At 43.0% G+C, this 21,326-nt stretch overlaps 2 protein-coding genes across 5 annotated transcripts in view; one reads left to right on the top strand and one right to left on the bottom strand.

Moving 5' to 3' along the window:
* tsnax (translin-associated factor X) overlaps positions 1-16,103 on the bottom strand; it is an 81,103-nt gene extending 65,000 nt beyond the window's left edge. The window contains exon 1 of one of the 2 annotated variants that reach the window (XM_067984144.1): positions 15,944-16,103. The gene's annotated coding sequence lies outside the window, so the exon portion shown is untranslated. Of the gene's footprint in view, positions 1-8,684; positions 8,999-15,943 lie in introns of those variants that run through there. The other variant, XM_067984142.1, reaches the window with a different exon arrangement.
* The window catches only part of egln1a (egl-9 family hypoxia-inducible factor 1a), a 116,141-nt gene continuing 110,799 nt past the window's right edge, over positions 15,985-21,326 (top strand). The window contains exon 1 of one of the 3 annotated variants that reach the window (XM_067984138.1): positions 15,985-17,181. In XM_067984138.1, coding sequence (XP_067840239.1) covers positions 16,228-17,181 — 954 coding nt within the window. In that variant the 5' untranslated portion in view covers positions 15,985-16,227. The remainder of the gene's footprint in view (positions 17,182-21,326) is intronic. The other 2 variants (XM_067984140.1, XM_067984139.1) reach the window with 2 other exon arrangements.

Below are 21,326 nucleotides of genomic sequence, written 5' to 3'. Positions count from 1 at the left end.
TAAGAGGGTTGTCCTATGAGGAGAGATTGAGTAGAATGGGCCTATATTCTCTAGAGTTTAGAAGAATGAGAGGTGATCTCACTAAAACGTATAAAATTCTTAAAGGGCTTGATGGGATAGATGCTGAGAGGCTGTTTTCCTGGGCTGGAGAGTCCAGAACTAGAGGTCATAGTCTCAAGATAAGGGGGCAGCCATTTAGGACCGAGATGAGGAAACATTTCTTCACTCAGAGGATTGTGAATGTTTGGAATTCTCTACCCCAGAGGGTTATGAATGCAGTTGTTGAGTATATTCAAGACTGAGATCAATAGATATTTGAACACTAAGGGAATCAAGGGATATGGGGATAGGGCAGGAAAGTGGAGTTGAGTCAGAAGATCAGCCATGATCTTATTGAATGGCAGAGGAGGCTTGAGGGGCCATAAGGCCTACTCTTGCTCCTATTTCTTATGTTCTCCTTGCTCCTGAATCTATGAAACTTGTCCTAAAAACATAGCGAGCAACATGAGACATGTGCATCTGCTCAAGCACTAATCACTACCACAATGTCCAACCACTGCAGAGCTTTTAGGGCATTAGAATGAAGAGGGTAAACAAAGGAAACGCATATATACACAAACAGAACTACTCGGTTCCAGGCTTCAACACAGCCTTGATCCAAATAGGAATGCAAGGACTGAATGCCAGAGGAGAGGTGAGAATAGCTGCCATCAACATCAAGGCAGCATTCAACCAAGTAAGACACAAGGAGCCCTGAGGTCAAAAGGAAAATCCTCCAGTTGCTGGAATCATACCTGTTGTTAGGAGGTTTACATTGAAAGTAGCAAAGGTTAGGATAGCTTGACATGAACAGAGAGCATTATGGGTGAATGTCTTGAGAATTGCTAATGTTATGGATAATGGAAAAGTACAGCAATGAGCTTATCCAAACCATATATGAAATAGGCTAAAGAGGCCTTGAGATAAGGGAACTGGAACCATCTGGTACAGATAAGGTTAGAACAAAAGAGGCAAAGACAACAGTTAAGAGGAAGTTAAACAACTCCATTCAGCTATGCTTGTTTGCTAATCTGTAGAAATATGAGTGATTTGTAGAACAAGTTGATTCCCAGCACTGCAAACTGCTATGAGAGGTATTGCTTGTATGAACCTTGAAGGTTCATACAAGCAATATAGACATATATTGCTTTCTTGTAGACTCAGAGCTCTGTCAAATATCAATAAACATCTGTCAATGTATCACTGACTCAAGGGACTTAGAATCTGTTAAATATGATTTATACAACACCTGTCATAAAGGAAGATGGTCATGGTTGCCAGAGGCCAGTTATCACAGCCCCAGGACATTACTGCAGGAGTTCCTCAGAAAAGTATTCTTGGCTCATCTATCCTCAGCTGCTTCATCAATGACCTTCCCTCCATTATAAGGGCAGGAGTGGGGCTGTTCACTAACAATTCCATTCTGTTCATTTACAGCTCCTCCTATAATGAAGCAGCCTATACTAGCTACAGCAGGAACAGGATAACATCCACCCTTGGGCTGACAAGTGGCAGGTAACATTCACACTTTCACGCATGAGTGCCAGGTAAAGACCATCTCAAACAAGTGGAAATGCCGCCATCTCTTGACCTTCAACTGCAACACCATCGCTGAGTCTCCCACCATCAACATCTTGGGTATCACCATTGACTAGAAGCTTAACCAGACAAGCCATATCAACATTATAGCTACAAGGGCAGGGCAGAGGCTGGATACTCTGCAATGACCCCTCAAAGCCAATACACCACTTACTAGGGTCAAGTCAGGAGTGTGATGGAATACGTACCATTGGCCTGGATGGGTACAGTTTCAACAACACTCAAGAAGCTTGACACCATCCAGAACATCGCAATTTGCTTGGTTGCCAGCTCTATCACCAGGCTCAATATCCATCCTCTGCACTACTGGCGTAATGTGGCTGCAGTATATACAATTGTAGGATCTTGTAACCTCTACAGCCAAGAAGGACAACAGCAGAAATGTCATGGGAACACCACCAATTGCAAGTTCTCCAAGTCATACACCAACCTGAATCCTGAATTGAACATATATCGCCATTCCTTCATCGTTGTTCGATCAAAATTCTGGAATTCCGCACCTAATGCCCATCACCACAAGGACAACAGCAATTCAAAGAGAAGCCCATCACCAACTCCTTGGGGCAACTAGGGATGGGCAATAAATGCAGCCTTGCCAGCGACACCCATATCCCGAGAACAAATGTAAATAAAAGAAACAAATGAGGCCTCTACTTAGGGACAGGGTAACCTGGTATGTTCCTCGGATAAAAAGGAGGGTAAAGTGAAACCTAAATGACTTAATAGGGAAGCTCATTGAATCATAGAATGATACAACACAGAAGGAGGTCATTTGGCCCATCGAACCTGTGGTGGCTTTTTGAAAGAGCTATCCAATTAGTCCCACTCCCCTGTTATAAACTGGATAGCCAGGTGGTGAAGGATAGAATACTAGAGCCTGGTCTTCAGTTGCTTCCGACCCTTTATTCACAGAGATCAACACAACCCACACCCTAGATATGCTCTCTTATAAATGGATTCAAGAGAGTCCCCAATTGATACACACCGCCTGAATACAATTAACACTAATTGATAAAAATCACATGGATACAATTAACATGGCCTGCTCTTTCCCCACAGCCCTGTAAAATGTTTCCCTTCAAGTATTTACCCAATTCCCTTTTGAAAGTTACTATTGAATCTGCTTCCACCACCTTTCAGGCAGTGCATTCCAGATCATAAGAACTTGCTGCGTAAAGAAAAAAGTCCTCACGTCGCCTCTGTTTCTTTTGCCAATCACCTCAAATTTGTGTCCTCTGGTTACTGACCCTCCTGCCACTGGAAACAGTTTCTTCCTATTTACTCCATCAAAACCATTCATGATTTTGAACACCTCTATCAAATCTCCTCTTAACTTTCCCTGCTCTAAGGAGAACAACCCCAGCTTTTAACTGAAATCCCTCATCCCTGGTACCAGTCCAGTAAATCTCCCCTTCACCCTCTCTAAGGCCTTGACATCCTTCTTAAAGTGTGGTGCCCAGAATTGGGCCCAATAATCCACCTGAGGCCTAACCAGTGTTTTATAAAGGTTTAGCATAACTTTCTTGCTTTTGTACTCTATGGGCCCGATATTAGGAGGGCGGCGGGTTCTCAGCGGGGGGTCGACTGGGCGCGTGGGTAATGCACCCAGTGAAATCGGGGTGCTCCGCACAGAATCGCAGGCTAATTGGAGCCACTTACCTGTGCTTCCGGGTTTCGCGCTGGAAAGCTGCTCAGTGGGCGGACTGCACATGCGCAGCATAGACTGTCAGCTGGAGGAGCCCTATTTAAAGGGGCAGTCCTCCACTGACTGATGCTGCAGGAAATAGGAAAAATTACAGCATGGAGCAGCCCAGGGGGAAGGCTGCTCCCAGGTTTAATGATGCCTCACTCCAGGTATTATTGGATGGGGTGAGGAGGAGGGGGAGGACAGAGATCTTCCCCCCAGCGGGCGGGAGGAAGCGGCCTGGCCAAGAAGGCCTGGCTCGAGGTGGCAGAGGAGGTCACCTGCACCACCAACATATCGCGCACCTGCATACAGTGCAGGAGGCGCTGCAATGCCCTAAGTAGGTCAGCCAAAGTGAGTACACTTACTCATTCCCCTACACTCCGTCTGCCACATCACCGCCCCCACCCCACATCTCCTTCTGCACTGCCAACACTACTCTATCAAATTTCTCCTCACACCCACTCAAAGCTCATCCTCATCTTACCTGCACTTACTCACCTCGCCAGTACTCATCCCGCCACTACCACTCAACCCAATCCTCATACAATCTCATGGCTCTATCTCATACTCACCCTCTCATGCATCTCTTTCACGGTCAGCCTCACTCAACCTGCCACTACCTGTGCTGCAGCCACAGGGCATGCATCACATATGTGCAGTAGGAAGCGTAAGGCATGAAGGGGATGCACAAGGGTGTTTGAGGGTTTGTCATGGTTTTTACCTATATTTAATTTGTGATCAACTCACATAACATATTATATTGTCACCAATACTGCCATGTCTTTGCGAATCTTGTCTGGTTTGTGCAATAATGCCCTTTCCTGTGGATCATTATGAAGACCCACAACTGATGCCACCCATTGTGTCACTGCAGAGTGGGTGTAGGTGTATTTGCAGGGCTCTTTTGTGCAGACGACTGAGAGACGTCGGCGATGTCCCCGGTGGCACCCTGGAAGGATGCGGAGAAGAAGTTGTTGAGGGCAGTGGTGACTTTGACAGCGACAGGTAAGAAGATGGTGCTCGGGCCAGCCAGGAGCAGCTCGGCATCAAGGAGGCTGCAGATGTCCACGACTACATGTCGAGTGACTCTGAGCCTCCGTGTGCACTGCTGCTCAGAGAGGTCCAGGAAGCTGAGCCTCGGTCTGTGGACCCTGTGGCGAGGGTAGTGCCTTCTGCGACGCATCTCTCTCTGCCCTCTCTCCTGCTGTGCAGGTGGATGTGTCACAGCACTGTGTTGTGGGGCTCCACGTGTCAGTGGTGGATGGTGTGGCCGGCGAGGCTGGTGATGCTGTTCGTCCTCCGAGGAGGTCATGACTGCAGCTACGGCGGCCCCCATCCGGAAGATGTACATTTGAGGGGGTCTGCAAGTTAGGTAAATGTGTCTGGACACCGGGGTAAGTGTGCAAGTTGGTGAATTTTATTGTTAGGAGGAGGGTGGTGGAGGCCAAACTTTGTCCAAAGTGACAGAGTGGCCTCCTGCAATGAGTGAGGGTCTCCCCCCACCACACCTGTCAAATGGACCTTTGCAGCTGCCACAGGCTGATGGCTGCAACACGTCCATTTGAACTGAGAGTGTTTCCCCCAGTATGGGAAACAGTCCCAATTCTTTGCAAAATCCCACCCCTCCTAAAATGTCATGTTAATCAGGTCTCTAAATGACCTGAAATACCTTAATGATTACTTTAAGTGGCATCCCGCCGGCTTTAATTGCCGGCGGGAGTCCCACACGTGGGGGCTGCGCGCGCATGTCAGCGCGTCACTGGGGAACCCGGAAGTGGGCAAGTTGGAGCTGGGCTCCAAACCCACCACGGGAATCCCCGATTTTCGCAGCCCCCCCGCCACGAATGCAAGAATCTCATATTTTTTTTTAACAGCCTTCCCAACTTGTCCTGCCACCTTCAAAGATTTGTGTACATCTCTCTGTTCCTGCAACCCCTTTAAAATTGTACCATTTAGTTTATATTGCCTCTCTTCATTCTTCCTACCAAAATGTATCACTTCACACTTTTTTGGGTTAAATTTCATCTGCCATGTGTCTTCCTATTTCTCCATTCTGGTCTAGGTCCTCCTGAAGTCTGTTACTATCCTCCTCATTGTTTACTACATTTCCGAGTTTTGTGTCATCTGCAAACTTTGAAATTATGCCCTGTATACCCAAGAACAGGTCATTAATATATATCAAAAAGAACAGTGGTCCTAATACCGACCCTTGGGGAACACCAGCATATAAATTCCCTCCAGTCTGAAAAACAACCATTCACCACTACTCTCTGCTTTCTGTCCCTTATTCAATTTTGTATTCACGCTGCCACTGTCCCTTTAATCCCATGGGCTTTAATTTTGCTTAAAGTCATAGTGAAATTAACCAAACAAATAAATATTTACCTAAGTATAAAGCAAATATTTGTCAAAATAGTAAAGTTAGATGTAAGGTACAGTTATGGGTAACTAAAGCTGTTATTAGGAATGTCAAAAACTAATTTGGAAAAAGGATTGTGGTCAGGTGTCGTAGCCATGGTAAAGATTTACTCAGTTACATGAGAAAGCTGAAAATGATTGAGGACCACATAGGTTCTTGAGAGATTTAGCATGTCAGGTTAGGTCTAAGGGGTAAGATATACTTTGCATCTGTTTTCACTGCTGAACATGATGCTACGGTGCCAATGTTGCCAGTTTAGTGATGGTGCTGAATGTGACTCTCTGTGAAGTAAATACAGAAATGGCCTTAGCTAGGATTCAGGTGTTCACAGCTGCCATTTATCCCAGAGTGTTGAATGAAAAATGATGTATTATGTGACCCATTGGTTTGTATACTCAATAGCTCTTTGAGGACAGGGCTAGTTCCAGTAGGCTGTCTGTAAACCTAATCTGTAAACTCCTAATAATTCCAGTACCAAATGTCTCAGTTTTATGTGTGTCAAAGATTTGCCATTCTAAATTTACAGCAATATTACACCAACAGACTGAAGAAACACAGGACTAATAGCAGATTCACTTGGTTGTACAATAATTAATGCAGAAAGAAAGTGGTGTGTGATAACAAGAACAATAAATGGTATTCATCTTTTTAACTGAATGGTAGATACATACATGTTTGCTTGTTAGATATCAATGCAGCTTATTAACTGAAGTGTAGATAGATATATGTTTTCTCATTGGTTTTACCTTGTATGGAATTGTTTTTAACTATTTTGGCATGATCATGTAATAGTGCCAGTGGTCATGGACACCTGGGACCTTAAAATCTTAAATAGTGAGATTTTAGAGCGGCTCCAGTAAGTATACCCCTGGGAAAAAACGAGATCGTCCAGATTAGAAAACTGCTGGTGTCTCCCAGTTCAGTAGTTTATGTCTACTGAAGATAGCTTGTTCACAGGACTTTACTCTACGGTCTGTTTCACTGTTGAATCTGTGACTTATCAATAAAGTCTATTAAAAATGACTATATTGTGGAGTGACTTCATTGAGAGTTCTAAACCAAAATACAAGTATATACTTTAAAGATCAGTCTAACAAATTAGTGTGACGAGGCTCAGTATAATTGATTGGAGGTGGGACAAGTATAATTAATTTTTATTCGATTTCAGTTAAATCTGCCTTTTCCTTTGGCTTGTTTGCATACAACTGATATAAAATGTTTGAAAGAAATCGACTGTGAATTTAAAAAAGGAACAAAAATATATGGACATGTCCTACATACTCAGGACATACCATTTTAAATTATCTCCAGGTATCGGTCAGAAACAAAATTTAAAAATGAATACAAGTAGAAGACAGTGAAGATATGAAAAAGTTGAATTTGTGACGAATAATACTTCAACAAACTGCAAATACGAAAGTTAGCACAACAGAAAAAAGCATTCAGTAAGAGAAATGGTATAAATGTTGAATATTTTATAACTTTTATTATTTGCAGTGTTAAAGAAACAACAATAGTTTCATAGTTTTCTCTTTCACATTTATCTTAGTTGCAATTTCTTCTTACTATTATTATCACTGGTATCTTTTCATATTTAAACTCATCACATCACCCTTAAATTGTCAGCTTAGCATACTTGGTGGCACTCTTGCATAAGAATTAAAGGTTGTGAGTTCAAGTGCCACTCCGGATCTTGAGCACATGATACCTCAGAGCAGTACTGAGAGAGAGCTGCATTGTCAGTCGTTCGTATGAGTCAATAAACCAAGGCCCAATCAGGTGGTTTAGGTAGATATAAAAAATACCGCGGTACCTGACGAAGGAGGAAGCCTCCGAAAGCTTGTGAATTTAAAATAAAATTGCTGGACTATAACTTGGTGTTGTAAAATTGTTTACAATTGTCAACCCCAGTCCATCACCGGCATCTCCACATCATGATTGGAAGAGGAATAGGGAGTTGCAGCATAAGTGGGCTTAAAAATGTGTATTAAATCATATTGAACTCTGGGAAATCCCAAAATGTTAATGTTAAACATTCAAGGAAATTTAGACAGCCTTCTTAGAACAAAGGATTCTTACAACTGAAAGCTGGCTCCAATTAATGACTGGATCTGTTGGACATAGGTTGTCATGATGACAAGCATGGAGATAAAGCATAAGTTCTTCTGACTGGCAAGATAAGTGAAATCAGCAAGTGAATCAAAGGAATGCCACATTTATTTGAGGTTATCCAGTTTATCATTTTTGAAGGTCAGAAAACTAAAAGGAGTTTACAGCTAATGAGCAAGAGTGTTTTTATTTAATAATTATAATTGGCTCATTATAAGTCCATGACATGTATCTGTTTACGATGATCGACACCTAAAAATGAATCCTTGCAACAAAATAAGTCATCTTGATTGGTCACAAATTGACAATGGGAATGCTATACTTTAAAGAATTAATTTAACAACTCAACATTAAAGACGTTCTCTACATGATAGTTAAGGCCTCTGGTATCTTTGAGTGAACCCATAGGAGACACTGAGTTGTTCAAGTGTCATGAACACAAATAAAGTAACAAAAGTGCCCCCTTTTTAGAGCTGGCACAAACAATAAACATCCAAATTATACTGAAGGAAACAGAAACTTATCAAATTAAATAAGAATAATATTATCCCTATCGACTATACACTCCAGTCCCTGCGGTGCGCACCGGTCACGGGAGGCCTCAAGCATATCAGCAGACACCATATGCTCCTTCTCAAGGGTCACCAGGGTGTGGAGAAAGCTGCGGAAGGGAAGCAGACAGCCGCAGCGATCGGCTCCACAGCCCGCATTTAACCTGGACTTGTGAATGGTTTAAGGCCTCTGGTTAACGGTTTCCAAGAGAAAATGGATAAAATTTCAGCATGCAACACCCCAAAACACCAGTAAAAATAGAATTTGACTAATAGTCACCGTAAACCAGTCGTCTTCATGATAGCTGATGCCAGGAATGCTGTGCTATGAAACGTCGCAAAAAAGTTGGAACAAACTTTTATCTGTAGTTGAATCAAATAAGGCTTGAACACTGGTGTCGGTAGGTGTACGCACTGTACGCAAATCATTTATTCCTTTCCTCTTGGGCAGCTGTTACAGCCAGGAATTGCAGCAGTCAGCAATTTCCCAACCAACATTTGTGTATTTCCTAGGATGCCAATTTGTGAATTGTTTTGCAACGAATCCAAATGAGAGCACAGTGCAGCCTGCACAGGATCAGCTGCATGCGTCTTTTCAGAGACTCGATAATACCAGTGTGTAAAAATAAATATCGCCTGGTAAGTATTGAAAGATAAATTAGGGTGGAGCCAGTGGGTTAGTGCAGGAAAAGCCAGTATAGAAAAAAAAGCAAAAGTCCTTGAAGCTGAGCAAGAACAATGGAAAAAGTAGGTCATAAATATAAAGACAGTGAGGCAGAGGTGAGATATGAGGAGCAAGAAACAAGTTGCTGGAACTTCACATCGGAAAAAAGATTGTGGAAATCCCCCTGTTGGTGGTCCCGCTAAGGTCCCAAATCAAGGGTAGGGAACAGACTTTCAGGCAGGAATCTAAGTGAGAGAATATTGACCAAAATTAACTTTTATTGAATCCTATATGCTTGATATTTTGTAATTAAATAAGTTATTCAAGATTCTAATGACACTTTAAAGAGCTGGACTAGTATTAAAATTTCTCACATCAACATATTGCACTAAATCACTGAATATATTTTGATTCTTAAAGCGAACAGCTGTTAATCTATGTGACTATTTTTCAGGATCCGATATCTTTTTTCATGTCTGAAAGACTGAAAATTAAATCAAGCTAAACTTAATTTCCTGTCGTGAAAATAACCCATAAAGGAAAACTAAAGCCTTATAATTTGCATGTTGGGTTGAAATTTGGTGGATGGTGGTTGGTCTGACAACCAAATTAATTCTTATTGAATCATGTTGTCTGTGTTTTAACTGCTTTTACCCATGGGTTAGCCTACTTGACATTCATAGCATAGGATGAAACATTCAGGTGAAAATCATTTGTATCATTTTAAAATTAGTGTCATTTAATGCAGAAATGTGTGTGCGTTCACATGTGTGTGAATGTGAGAGTGTGCGTGTGTTTATCACAAAGATGTGTGAATGACGGATCAGGAGTTATACTACCTGAAAAATAGTTTAAACATGTTCTAGTAGTGGTTATTAAACTGAGTGCTTATAGACTAAATGCTAAAATGTATTATGTGAATGTTGTTGTTGAAAGAAATTACATCAGGCAGTATGATTCCTTTGAACAGCCTTGGAGAACAAACGTAGGAGGATAATCTCATTTATTTGCAGACCAGGGATAAAGCAGAAAAAAATTAATTTGTAGCAATATGGTATTGTCCTCATAAATTCACACATTATTGCACTAGTTTATTGTTCAAACAAATTTGCAATAAAATTAATCTTTAATTTCATATTATTTGTCTCCACTGTGCATTATGTTCCTGCCATTTTTCACCAATGGACAAAGGCCCCTTCTGTCCTAATGAGATATGGGAATACAGAACTAATATATTACAATGTAGAATTAACACCAATGAATGTAGACTCAATGCACTGAAGAAAAGCAGAATTAAAAATAGACTTGTGGCCAGCAGATTCACTTGGTTGAAAAGTAATTAATTGCCTGTGGTTGATAGATTCACTTGGTTGGACAGTAATTAACTGCAGGAATAAGGAATTGTATTTATCTCGTTAACTGAACTGTAGATGGATACATGTTTGCTGGTTAGGTAGGAATTCAGCTCATTAACTGAACTATAGATAAGGTACATGTTTTCTCATTAATTTCTGCTTCTTTGGAATTGTTTTTAATTCTTTTGGTACAATCATGGGCCAGATTTTGCTGTAGCAGGGTATCTAATGGCACCTGCTGTTAATTAGACTTGCCCCGCACCCTCCAGCTCAAAACATTTTTGCCCACTAAGCTGCTGAAAGTGACAGCTGATAACGGTGCAGCGAGGGAAACATGGGGCCAGATTTTGCTGTAAAAATAATGGTGAGGTTAACAGCATTTACCATTAATTATGTGCAAATCGGACAATAACTTCCAGCTACCGCACATGTGCAATTAAACGCGGAAATACGGAAATTGCTGTCCGAGATATCCTGCTCCTCCAAAAGTTGCACGAAAGCGGCAGCTGGCCATCTGACTCACCATTCAAATGTATTGAAGGGCCTGAAGTTCCTGTACTTACCTCATAGATACAGACTAAACTCGCCAAAAAAATTTAGGGCTTGTCCATTCCAGTGTAAGTGCCCTTTTAAAGGCATGGTAAATCTTAATTACTGCCAAACAACCTCTCTGGCACTGAAAGTTAACTTTTACAAGTGAGGAGTCTCATTCCTTCAGCTTTTAATTATTGATGGATGTTTAAAAAAAAATTAAATACTTTTTTTTCTTACTTTTTCTTTCTGTCTCTTAATCCAATCTTTCTTGCCCTTTCTTTATTTTGCTTACTGAACTTCATTTGACATTGAATTCACTGTTCCACTTACACTTCCTGGTTCAGACACTGCTCAGCTCATTAACGATTCTTCAATCTGATTGGATAAGGAGACACACAGTTACTTGCCTTGTTCACATAGGTCCCAGATGCCCTGTAGAGGGCGCCACGCTGACTGGATCTCTAACTTACAGGAACTTGCAGTGCAAAACACCATAGAAAGTCTATGGGCAAGTGGAAGCCAGCCGTGCGTTCGCTGCTCACAGCAAAATCCGGCCCATTGCATCTGGGACCTGAGTGAACAGGGCAACCAACAGTGTATCTTCTTAACCAATCAGATTGAAGGAATGAGAAATAAACTGAAGAATGGAGAAGGAAGTGTAAATTAGAGTGGGTGAATTCAATGTCAAATCAGGTACAGAAAGAGAAATAAAGAAAGATTGGATTAAGAGAAAGAGAAAAAAGAGACAGAAAGGAAAAGTTAAAAAAAATTAAAAATTAAAAATTTGACATTTTTAAAATCTCCAACAACAATTCATACCTGAAGGAATGAGGCTGGGGCGGAACTTTAACCCTCCCCTGTCCAATGGAAACGGGACAGGGCAGTTTCAATGAAGCAAAGGACTTACCCACTGGCTTCCCTTCCCAATCTGGCTGATTGCAATTTTATATTGCAGGCAGCGAGGACAGTCACCCAAAGCGGTGATGTTGACATCAGTAGTGGCTTCCCTGGCAGGCCAAAGCTGTTGGGAAGTGGATCCAGGGCCGGAAGAGGCCCAGAAATATAAGTTTTTAACCAGGTCGGTAATGTATGATCTGCTCTTTTTAGTCTATTGAAGATAGCTTGTTTCGAAGTCTGTTTTGCTGTTGAATCTTTGACTTACATACGAACATATGAATTAAGAGCATGAGTAGGCCATTCGGCCCCTCGAGCCCGCTCTGCCATTTGATAAGACCATGGCTGATCTGATTGCGACCTCAACCCTACTTTCCCGTCTACCTACTATAACCTTTGACTCCCTTGTTAATCAGGAATCTATCTAACTCAGCCTTAAAAATATTCAATGACTCTGCCTTCACCGCTCTCTGGGAAAAGGAGTTCCACAGACTCATGACCCTCAGAGAAAAAAATTCTCCTAATTTCTGTCTTAAATGGGAGACCCCTTATTTTTAAACTGTGGCCCCTAGTTTTAGTCTCTCCCACAAGGGGAAACATCCTCTCAGCATTTACCCCTTCCAGTCCCCTCAGGATCTTATATGTTTCAATAAGATCACCTCTCATTCTTCTAAACTCCAGTGTATACAGGCCCAACTTGTCCAACCTTTCCTCATAGGATAACCCCCTCATCCCAGGAATCAGTCGAGTGAACCTTCTCTGAACGCCTCCAAAGCAATTATGTCCTTTCTTAAATAAGGAGACCAAAACTGCATGCAGTAGTCTAGATGTGGTCTCACCAACGCCCTGTACAACTGTAGCAAAACATCTCTACTTTTATATTCCATTCCCCTTGCAATGACAACATTCCATTTGCCTTCCTAATCACTTGCTGTACCTGCATACTAACTTTTTGTGATTCATGTACCTCAGAGTTCTGCAATCTCTCTCCATTTAAATAATATACTGCTTTTCTGTTCCTCCTGCCAAAGTGGACAAGTTCACATTTTCCCACATTATACTCCATCTGCCAAATTTTTGCCCACTCACTTAACCTATCTAAATCCCTTTGCAGACTCCTTATATCCTCTTCACAACTTACTTTCCTACCTACCTTTGTGTCATCAGCAAATTTAGCAACCATACATTTGGTCCCTTCATCCAAATCATTGATATAAATTGTAAATAGTTGAGGTCCAAGCACTGATCCCTGTGGCACTCCACTCATTACATCTTGCCAACCTGAAAATGTCCCATTTATGCCTACTCTCTGTTTCCTGTTAGCTAACCAATCCTTTGTCCATGCTAATATGTTACCCCCTACACCATGAGCTCTTATTTTGTGTAGTAGCCTTTGATGTGGCACCTTGTCAAAAGCCTTCTGGAAATCCTAATAGACCACATCCACAGGATCCCTTTTATCCACGTTGCTTGTTACTTCCTCTATCAGTAAAGCCTATTAAAAGGGACTATGCTGTGGAGTGTCTTCATTGAGATTTCCGAACCAAAATGTAAACTAACAAATTAATCTAACAGTCCCTATAAACCTGAATGTCTGATTCATGGTAGTGTAATGACTAACTTCACATAAATTGATACAGAATATTGTCTTTAGATTAAAATTTTACCTATCAGCTGTTGAGTGTTCTAAAATGAACTAGAATGTACTATATTTAATATAAAATTCAAAAATTTCCACTCTGGGGTGGGCAATGTTCATGGATTGTACACTGGAACACACATGTGAAGGGACAGCATTTGGAAGGATTGCTCACAATTTTAAATTTGCTGTCTACATCCCTGTCAGTGATGATCCACGACACCACCTGTTGATAGATCAGGAAATAATTTCCACTGCCAATATTTCTTCTTTTCTTGATGACAATAATAACCTGGAGGCTGTAGACCAAGTGACATCCACTACTGTCAACTACATGTAGGCATAAAATTCCTACATACATAACACGACTGTTAAATGTTGGGAACAAAGAGCCAATGCAGCTTCTTATGGTGAAAAGGCAAATATAATGTTATGAAACATTATCAGAACAATAGGACATGAAAAAGTGCCCGAACATCACTGCGTTCCTATTCTAAGTTTCTGTGCCATACATGTTTATAGTCCAGCAGCGTAACATTTAAAAGTATCTTTGCTTGTTTGTACTCAGTACTGTTCCTGTGCACTGAATCTATGCCTGTGTATCTTATTTGCTTCAAATGCTACTATAGATTGTTCTCATTGCTGTTACTGTAGGTTGATAAAAGTACTGTACCTATATATCTTTAAACTGTACTGCAAGTAGTTCTTGTGCACTGATTACAAGTTTTTGTACCTTCAATCTATTTGCATTTTTACTGTATCAATACACCATTAAACACACTTTTATAGTAATGTATGCAGTACTTGAAATACAGTATCTAAACAAGTTGTATTGAAGAGTTATAAATTGTTGTTTTGATACACTTTGATGCAATGTTCTGAACAGTTAATTTCTGTCTCCCAAAGGTTCTGTCCTTTCTGTCAGTTTCTGTGTTAAATGATGCAGTATATCATGCTATAACAACATCTTGTATTTATATAGCACATAGAAAAGGATAAACGTCCCAAGGTGTTTCATGGAGGCATATGGGGGAGAAAAGGATGTTGAACCAAAGAAGGAGATATCAGGAAGGGTCTTGGTCAAAGAAATAGATTTTTAAAAAAGTCTAAAAGGCAGAAAAAAGCTGGAAACTTCCAAATGCTGCCCCCATTTCCTGTGCTCTAAAATTCACATTTTTGTATTAAAATGATGCATTCTGGTTAATTCTAGAGGAGGAGGAGAGGCGAAGGGATTTAGGGAGGGAATTCCAGTGTTTGATGCTTAGGCGGCTCTGAAGGCACGGCCGCCAACAGTGAAGTAAAGGGAGGGGGGATGTACATGAGGTCATAGCCAAAGGAATGGAGTGTTCAGGGAGAAGGTTACAGAGATAGGGAGGATCAAGGCAGTGGAAAGATTTAAACACAAGAATGAGAATTTAAAATTTACGGCCTTGGGGAACTGTGAGCCAATGTATATCAGCAAGGACAGGGATGATGATGGGTGAGTGGAACTTGGAGCAGTTTTAGATGAGCTGAAGTGGGTGGAGGATGAGATGTCAGCCAGGAGAGCATTGGAGTAATCAAGTCTGGAGGTCTCAGTGGAAGATAAGCTGAGGTTGGGGCTGAGGTGGAAGTAGGAGGTCTTTGCGATATAAGATATGAGGTCGGAAGCTCAGCTGAAGGTTAACCAGGACACTGAGGTTGCGAATAGTCTTGTTCAGTCTGACACAGGCTGGGAGGGAGGATAAGAGTTCATTTGAAATTTAAAATTGTATACATCCTTCCCAACCTGTGCTCAATAGTATATTGGGATTGTTGGCGCTGTGCATGGTGTCAGATCTGAACAGACATCTGCATTTACCCCTGGATTAGGTTTATAAACCATTTCTGTGTTTGATTATCATCGACAGCAACGCGTTGTCAATTGCATAGACCACTATTGACAACGCCAAGGTCACTAGACGCGTCCAAAAATATAATTGCAACAACCATGCATTTAGATACGATGTGGAGATGCCGGTGATGGACTGGGGTTGGCAAATGTAAAGAATCTTACAACACCAGGTTATAGTCCAACAAATTTATTTGAAAATCACAAGCTTTCGGAGGCTTTCTCCTTCGTCAGGTGAATGTGGAAATAAATTTGTTGGACTATAACCTGGTGTTGTAAGATTCTTTACATATGCATTTAGATACCGTCTCGGGACGCTTCGGAGAAAAGAATACGGGGGCGGGGGAGGGTTAAGAATTGGTGAACTGAAGGCACGGTAGCGGGAAAAAAAAAGACGGGATTTAAAAACCAGGGAGGGAGATGGCGGGATCTGGGTAGAGGCTGAACGAGCAGCCGCCGCCAGTGGCGGTGTTGGTGCTGAGGTGATTACTTGACACCCGGTCCTGGTGGCTGCTGCTTCCTCCTCCCTGGGTGTCATGTTGGTCACTGACAGCGGCTGTGAGGTGTTGGTTACTGTACTTACAGTAGTGAGTTAAACCAAGGCTCCGCCCGCCGGATGTCTGATGCGAATCGAGCGAGGCACCAGAAAGGGGAGAGAAAAAGGGAAGGGGCTGTGTCCTCTTCCTTCGGCCGATCAGGAGGGAGAGTTTGAGGTAGCCCCGCAAAGGGGAAACGAGCGTCCAATAAAGGCCAGTTAGTTACGGGAGCTTCGCACGTTAAGATCGTCCACCATCATCCCCATACCTCCCCCGCTCGAGCTCCCCGCCACGCACTGGGCGCGAGACCGTGGCGGTTAGAATTTGAAATATGCTCGGGGCCGGACCCGCGGGGAGGGCAGAGCAAAGCAGAGCGCCGATCGCTCGAGCCGGCCGTGCGCGCGAGAGGGGAGGGGAGGGGAGAGATTCAGGCTTATTCCTGTCAGAGGAAAGGCAGCGAAGGCCCACCCCTTTCTCTTTTCCTTGCCCCCGCTTCATTCCTTTTCCTGTCTCCACCACGGATCCGTCGGTGCTGCGCTTGCCCTCCCTCTCCCCGGACATGGCCAGCGAGAGTAGCCCGACGCCCGAATCTCAGCTGTTATCCGTCAAACAGGACCAGAGCTGTGGCCTGTGCGGCAAAATGGAGAAACTGCTGCTGTGCGGGCGGTGCAAGAGGTCATTCTACTGCAGCAAAGAACACCAAAAGCAGGACTGGAAGATGCACAAGCAGATCTGCAAGGAGGAGCAGAGTCGGCAAGGCCGAGCGGCGAAGGACGAGGACACGCTGAGCGCTTCGGCGAACGGCAAACGACTCCCGTCGCAGCCGTCCCTGGCACCGGCTCCGGTTCCCGTCAACGGGCAACGGGTGGAAAAGAGTGAAGAATCAACAGCCCATCAGCTACCCAGGGCCGGCGTCAGCAGTCGGAATCACTGGGGGCCACATGGACTAAACGGCGGCAGCTCGCAGAAACTAGTTGTAGAGTATATCGTGCCGTGCATAAACAAGCACGGCATCTGCGTGGTGGACAACTTCCTGGGAGAGGCGATGGGAGACCGAGTGCTGAGGGAGGTGAAGGAACTGCACCGCAGCGGTCGCTTCACCGACGGCCAGGTGGTTAACCAGAAAGGGGACTCGTCCAGGGACGTGCGGGGTGACCAGATCACCTGGATGGACGGGAATGAGCTCGGCTGCAAGCAGATCGGGATCTTAATGAACAACATGGACGATCTGATCAGGCATTGCAACGGGAAACTGGGCAACTATAATATCAACGGTAGGACGAAAGTGAGTACATCGGCATAGTTCGGGTACACATGTGTTGTAAAGTTTTATTTTTTTTGCGCAATGAAACTTGGACCTTAATTAATGTATCCCACAGTAACGTGTTTGTCTTATCGCCGTTTCCTTATTACTGACCTTAATTTACGATTCCCGTAAATCTATTTTAAACATGTATTTATATTTATTTTTTTATAGAAGCATAGAAAGGTTAGAGCACGTAAGGAGGCCATTCGGCCCATCGACTCCACGCCGGCAAGAGCAATCCAGCTAGTCCCACTCCCGTGCCCTATCTCCTTAGCCATGCACATTTTTTCCTTTCAAGTATTTATCTAGTTCCCTTTTGAAGGCCATAATTGAATCTGCCTCTACCACCCCCTCTGGTAGTGTATTCCAAATCCCAACCACTCGCTGGGTAAAAAAGTTTTTCCTCATGTCAGCTTTTGGTTCTTTTGCCAATCTATGTCCTCTGGTTCTTGACCCTTCTGCCAATGGGAACAGTTTCTCTCTATCTACTCTGTCTAGATCCTTCATGATTTTCAATACCTCTATCAAATCTCCTCGCAACCGTCTCTGTTCCAAGGAGAACAACCTCAGCTTCTCCAGTCTATCCAAGTAACTAAAGTCCCTCATTCCTGAAATCATTCTAGTAAATCTCATCTGCACCCTCTCTAAGGCCTTCACATCCTTCCTAAAGTGTGGTGCTCAGAACTGGACACAATACTCCAGTTGTGGTCGAACCAGTGTTTTCTTTAGGTTCATCGTGACTGCCATACTTTTGTACTCCACGCCTCTATTTATAAATCCCAGGATCCTGCATGCTTTTTTAACCGCTTTCTCAACCTGCCCTGCCACCTTCAACGATTTGTGCACACATACTCCCAGATCTTTCTGTTCCTGTCCCTCTTTTAGAGTGTGCCCTCTAGTTTATATTGCCTCTCCTCATTCTTCCTACCGAAATGTATCACTTCACATTTTTCTGTGTTAAATTTCATCTGCCACCAGCCTGTCTAGATGCTCTTGAAGTCTATCACTATCCTCCTCACTGTTTACTACACTTCCAAGTTTTGTCTTCTGCAAATTTTGAAATTGTGCCCTGTACACCCAAGTCCAAGTCATTAATATATATCAAGAAAAGCAATGGTCCTAGTACCAATCCCTGGGGAACACCACTGTACACCTCCCTCCATGTCCGAAAAACAACCATTCACCGGTACTCTGTTTCCTGTCCCTTAGGCAATTTTGTATCCATGTTACTACTGGCCCTTTTATTCCATGGACCGCAATCTTGATGATAAGCCTACCAATGCGGCACTTTATCAAACGCCTTTTGAAAGTTCATATACACCACATCAACTGCATTGCCCTCATCTACCCTCTCTGTTACCTCATCAAAAAAACTCTTATCAGGTTAGTTAAATGCGATTTGGCTTTAACAAATCTGTGCTGGCTTTTCCTAATCAACTCGCCGAAGTGACTATTAATTCTGTCCTGGGTTAATGTTTCTAAAAGTTTCCCCACCACTGAGGTTAAACTGACTGGCCTATAGTTGCTGGGTTTATCCTTACACCCTTTTTTGAACAAGGGTGTAACATTTGCAATTCTCCAGTCCTCTGGCACCACTCCCCTATATATGGATGTTTGGAAGATTGTGGCCAGTACTGCCGCAATTTCCACCCTTACTTCCCTCAGCAACCTAGGATGCATCCCATCTGGACCGGGTGACTTATCTACTTTAAGTACAGCTAGCCTTTCAAGTACCTCTTCTTTATCAATTTTTAGCCCATCCAGTATCTCAACTATCTCTTCCTTTACTGAGACTCTGGCAGCATCTTCTTCCTTGGTAAAGTACTCATTTAGTACCTCGGCCATCCCCTCTGTCTCCATGAGTAGATCTCCTTTATGCTCCCCAATCAGCCGCACCCCTCCTTTTATTACCCGTTTACATGCCTGTACAAGACTTGGATTCCCTTTTATGTTGGCTGCCAGTCTATTCTCATACTCTCTCTTTGCCCCTCTTATTTCGTTTTTCACTTCCCTCTGAATTTTCTATATTCTGCCTGGTTCTCACTTGTGTTATCCTCCTGACATCTGTCATATGTCCTTTTTTCTGTTTCATCTTACTCGTTATCTCTTTTGTCATCAAGGGCGCTCTGGCTTTAGTTGCCCTACCTTTCTGCCTCGTGGGAATGTGCCTAGACTGTACCCGAACCATCTCCTCTTTAAAGGCCGCTCATTGTTCAATTACAGTTTTGCCTGCCAATCTTTGATTCCAATTTACCCAGGCCAGATCTGTTCTCATCCCATTGAAATTGGTCCTCCTTCAATTGAGTATTTTTACTTTAGATGGTCCGTGTCCTTTTCCATAGCTGTTCTAAACCTTATGATACTATGATCGCTGCTCCCTAAATGCTCCCCCACTGACACTTGCTCCACTTGGCCCGCCTCATTCATTAGAACCAAGTCCAGCAATGCCTCCTTCCTCGTTGGGCCGAAAAACATACTGGTTAAGAAAGTTATCCTGCACACATTTCAAAAATTCCTCTCCCTCTTTGCCCCTTATTGTTATTGTTATCCCAGTCTATATTAGGATAGTTGAAATCTCCAGTTATCACTACTCTATAGCTACTACACCTCTCTGTAATTTCCCTGTAAATTTGCTCCTCTTATGAAGCAGTTCTGTATAAATTTAGCATATGTGGGTTATTGCAGTTTGGCCTAATTGATGCTTTGGAGGAAATCTGAATTTACAAGTACTTTAGGGCTTGCCTAATCCCGATGTAGCTGATGCAGAGGCATGTGTATTTTAAATGCTGGTTTTTAATGTCTCCTTACAAACATTGATTTGCACAGCTATCTCTTAGTGTATTAAGTATATTTAAAATGCAGAGGTTGCTGAGTAAGTACGTTAGAAGTACGTTGTACAGCGGAACTTATAACCTGTTTTTTTTAAAGTTCCTGATGGATTTCTTCACTGTAGCACAAAGAAAAATCTTGCACAATTCCAACCAACTTCATCAAAAACTAAATCATGCAACACAAAAAGGGGTTCAAACAGTTATTGCCATGTTTTTGGTGTTAGTATTTTATTAGTTGCATATCCAGACAGCTCTGTGATGACTGACCCAAAATACTTAAAATAAATTTAAATACAGCAGAGGTTTGAGGAACAATTTTTGTAGCATGCCTTTAAGTCTTTTGTAAGGAATCTTACAACACCAGGTTATAGTCCAACAAATTTATTTTAAAATCACAAGCTTTCGGAGATTATCTCCTTCGTCAGATGATTGAATGAAAAGGTTCTCAAATCGCATATCTTATACGATGTTGGGACAGCATCACACCAATCAAAAGGTGTCGTTGTTATTCAAACAGGCCAGTCACGGAGAACAGCACGTCCCAGTACACTCGATATACATTGTGTCTTTTACACAGGTAGGCAGAAAGAAACTCAAAATGGCAGAGAGAGAGAGAGAGAGAGAATTTTAAAAAACATATAAATTTTTTCCCCCTTTTTGCTGGTGGGGTTACGTGTAGCGTGACATGAACCCAAGATCCCGGTTGAGGCCGTCCTCATGGGTGCGGAACTTGGCTATCAACTTCTGCTCGACGATTTTGCGTTGTCGTGTGTCTCGAAGGCCGCCTTGGAGAACGCTTACCCGAAGATCGGTGGCTGAATGTCCTTGACTGCTAAAGTGTTCCCCGACTGGGAGGGCACCCTCCTGTTTGGCGATTGTTGCGCGGTGTCCGTTCATCCGTTGTCGCAGCGTCTGCATGGTCTCGCCAATGTACCATGCTCCGGGGCATCCTTTCCTGCAACGTATGAGGTAAACAACGTTGGCCGAGTCACAGGAGTATGAACCATGTACCTGGTGGGTGGTGTCCTCTCGTGTGATGGTGGTATCCGTGTCGATGATCTGGCATGTCTTGCAGAGGTTGCCGTGGCAGGGTTGTGTGGTGTCGTGGACGCTGTTCTCCTGAAAACTGGGTAACTTGCTGCGAACGATGGTCTGTTTGAGGTTGGGTGGCTGTTTAAAAGCGAGCAGTGGAGGCGTGGGGATGGCCTTAGCGAGGTGTTCGTCGTCATCGATGACATGTTGAAGGCTGCGGAGAACATGGTGTAGTTTCTCCGCTCCAGGGAAGTACTGGAC

This window comes from Heptranchias perlo, chromosome 5 (assembly GCF_035084215.1).
Source record: "Heptranchias perlo isolate sHepPer1 chromosome 5, sHepPer1.hap1, whole genome shotgun sequence".
Classification (NCBI taxonomy): domain Eukaryota; kingdom Metazoa; phylum Chordata; class Chondrichthyes; order Hexanchiformes; family Hexanchidae; genus Heptranchias; species Heptranchias perlo.
Note: the sequence above shows the minus strand (reverse complement) of the source record. Positions and strands in the feature narration are given on the sequence as shown.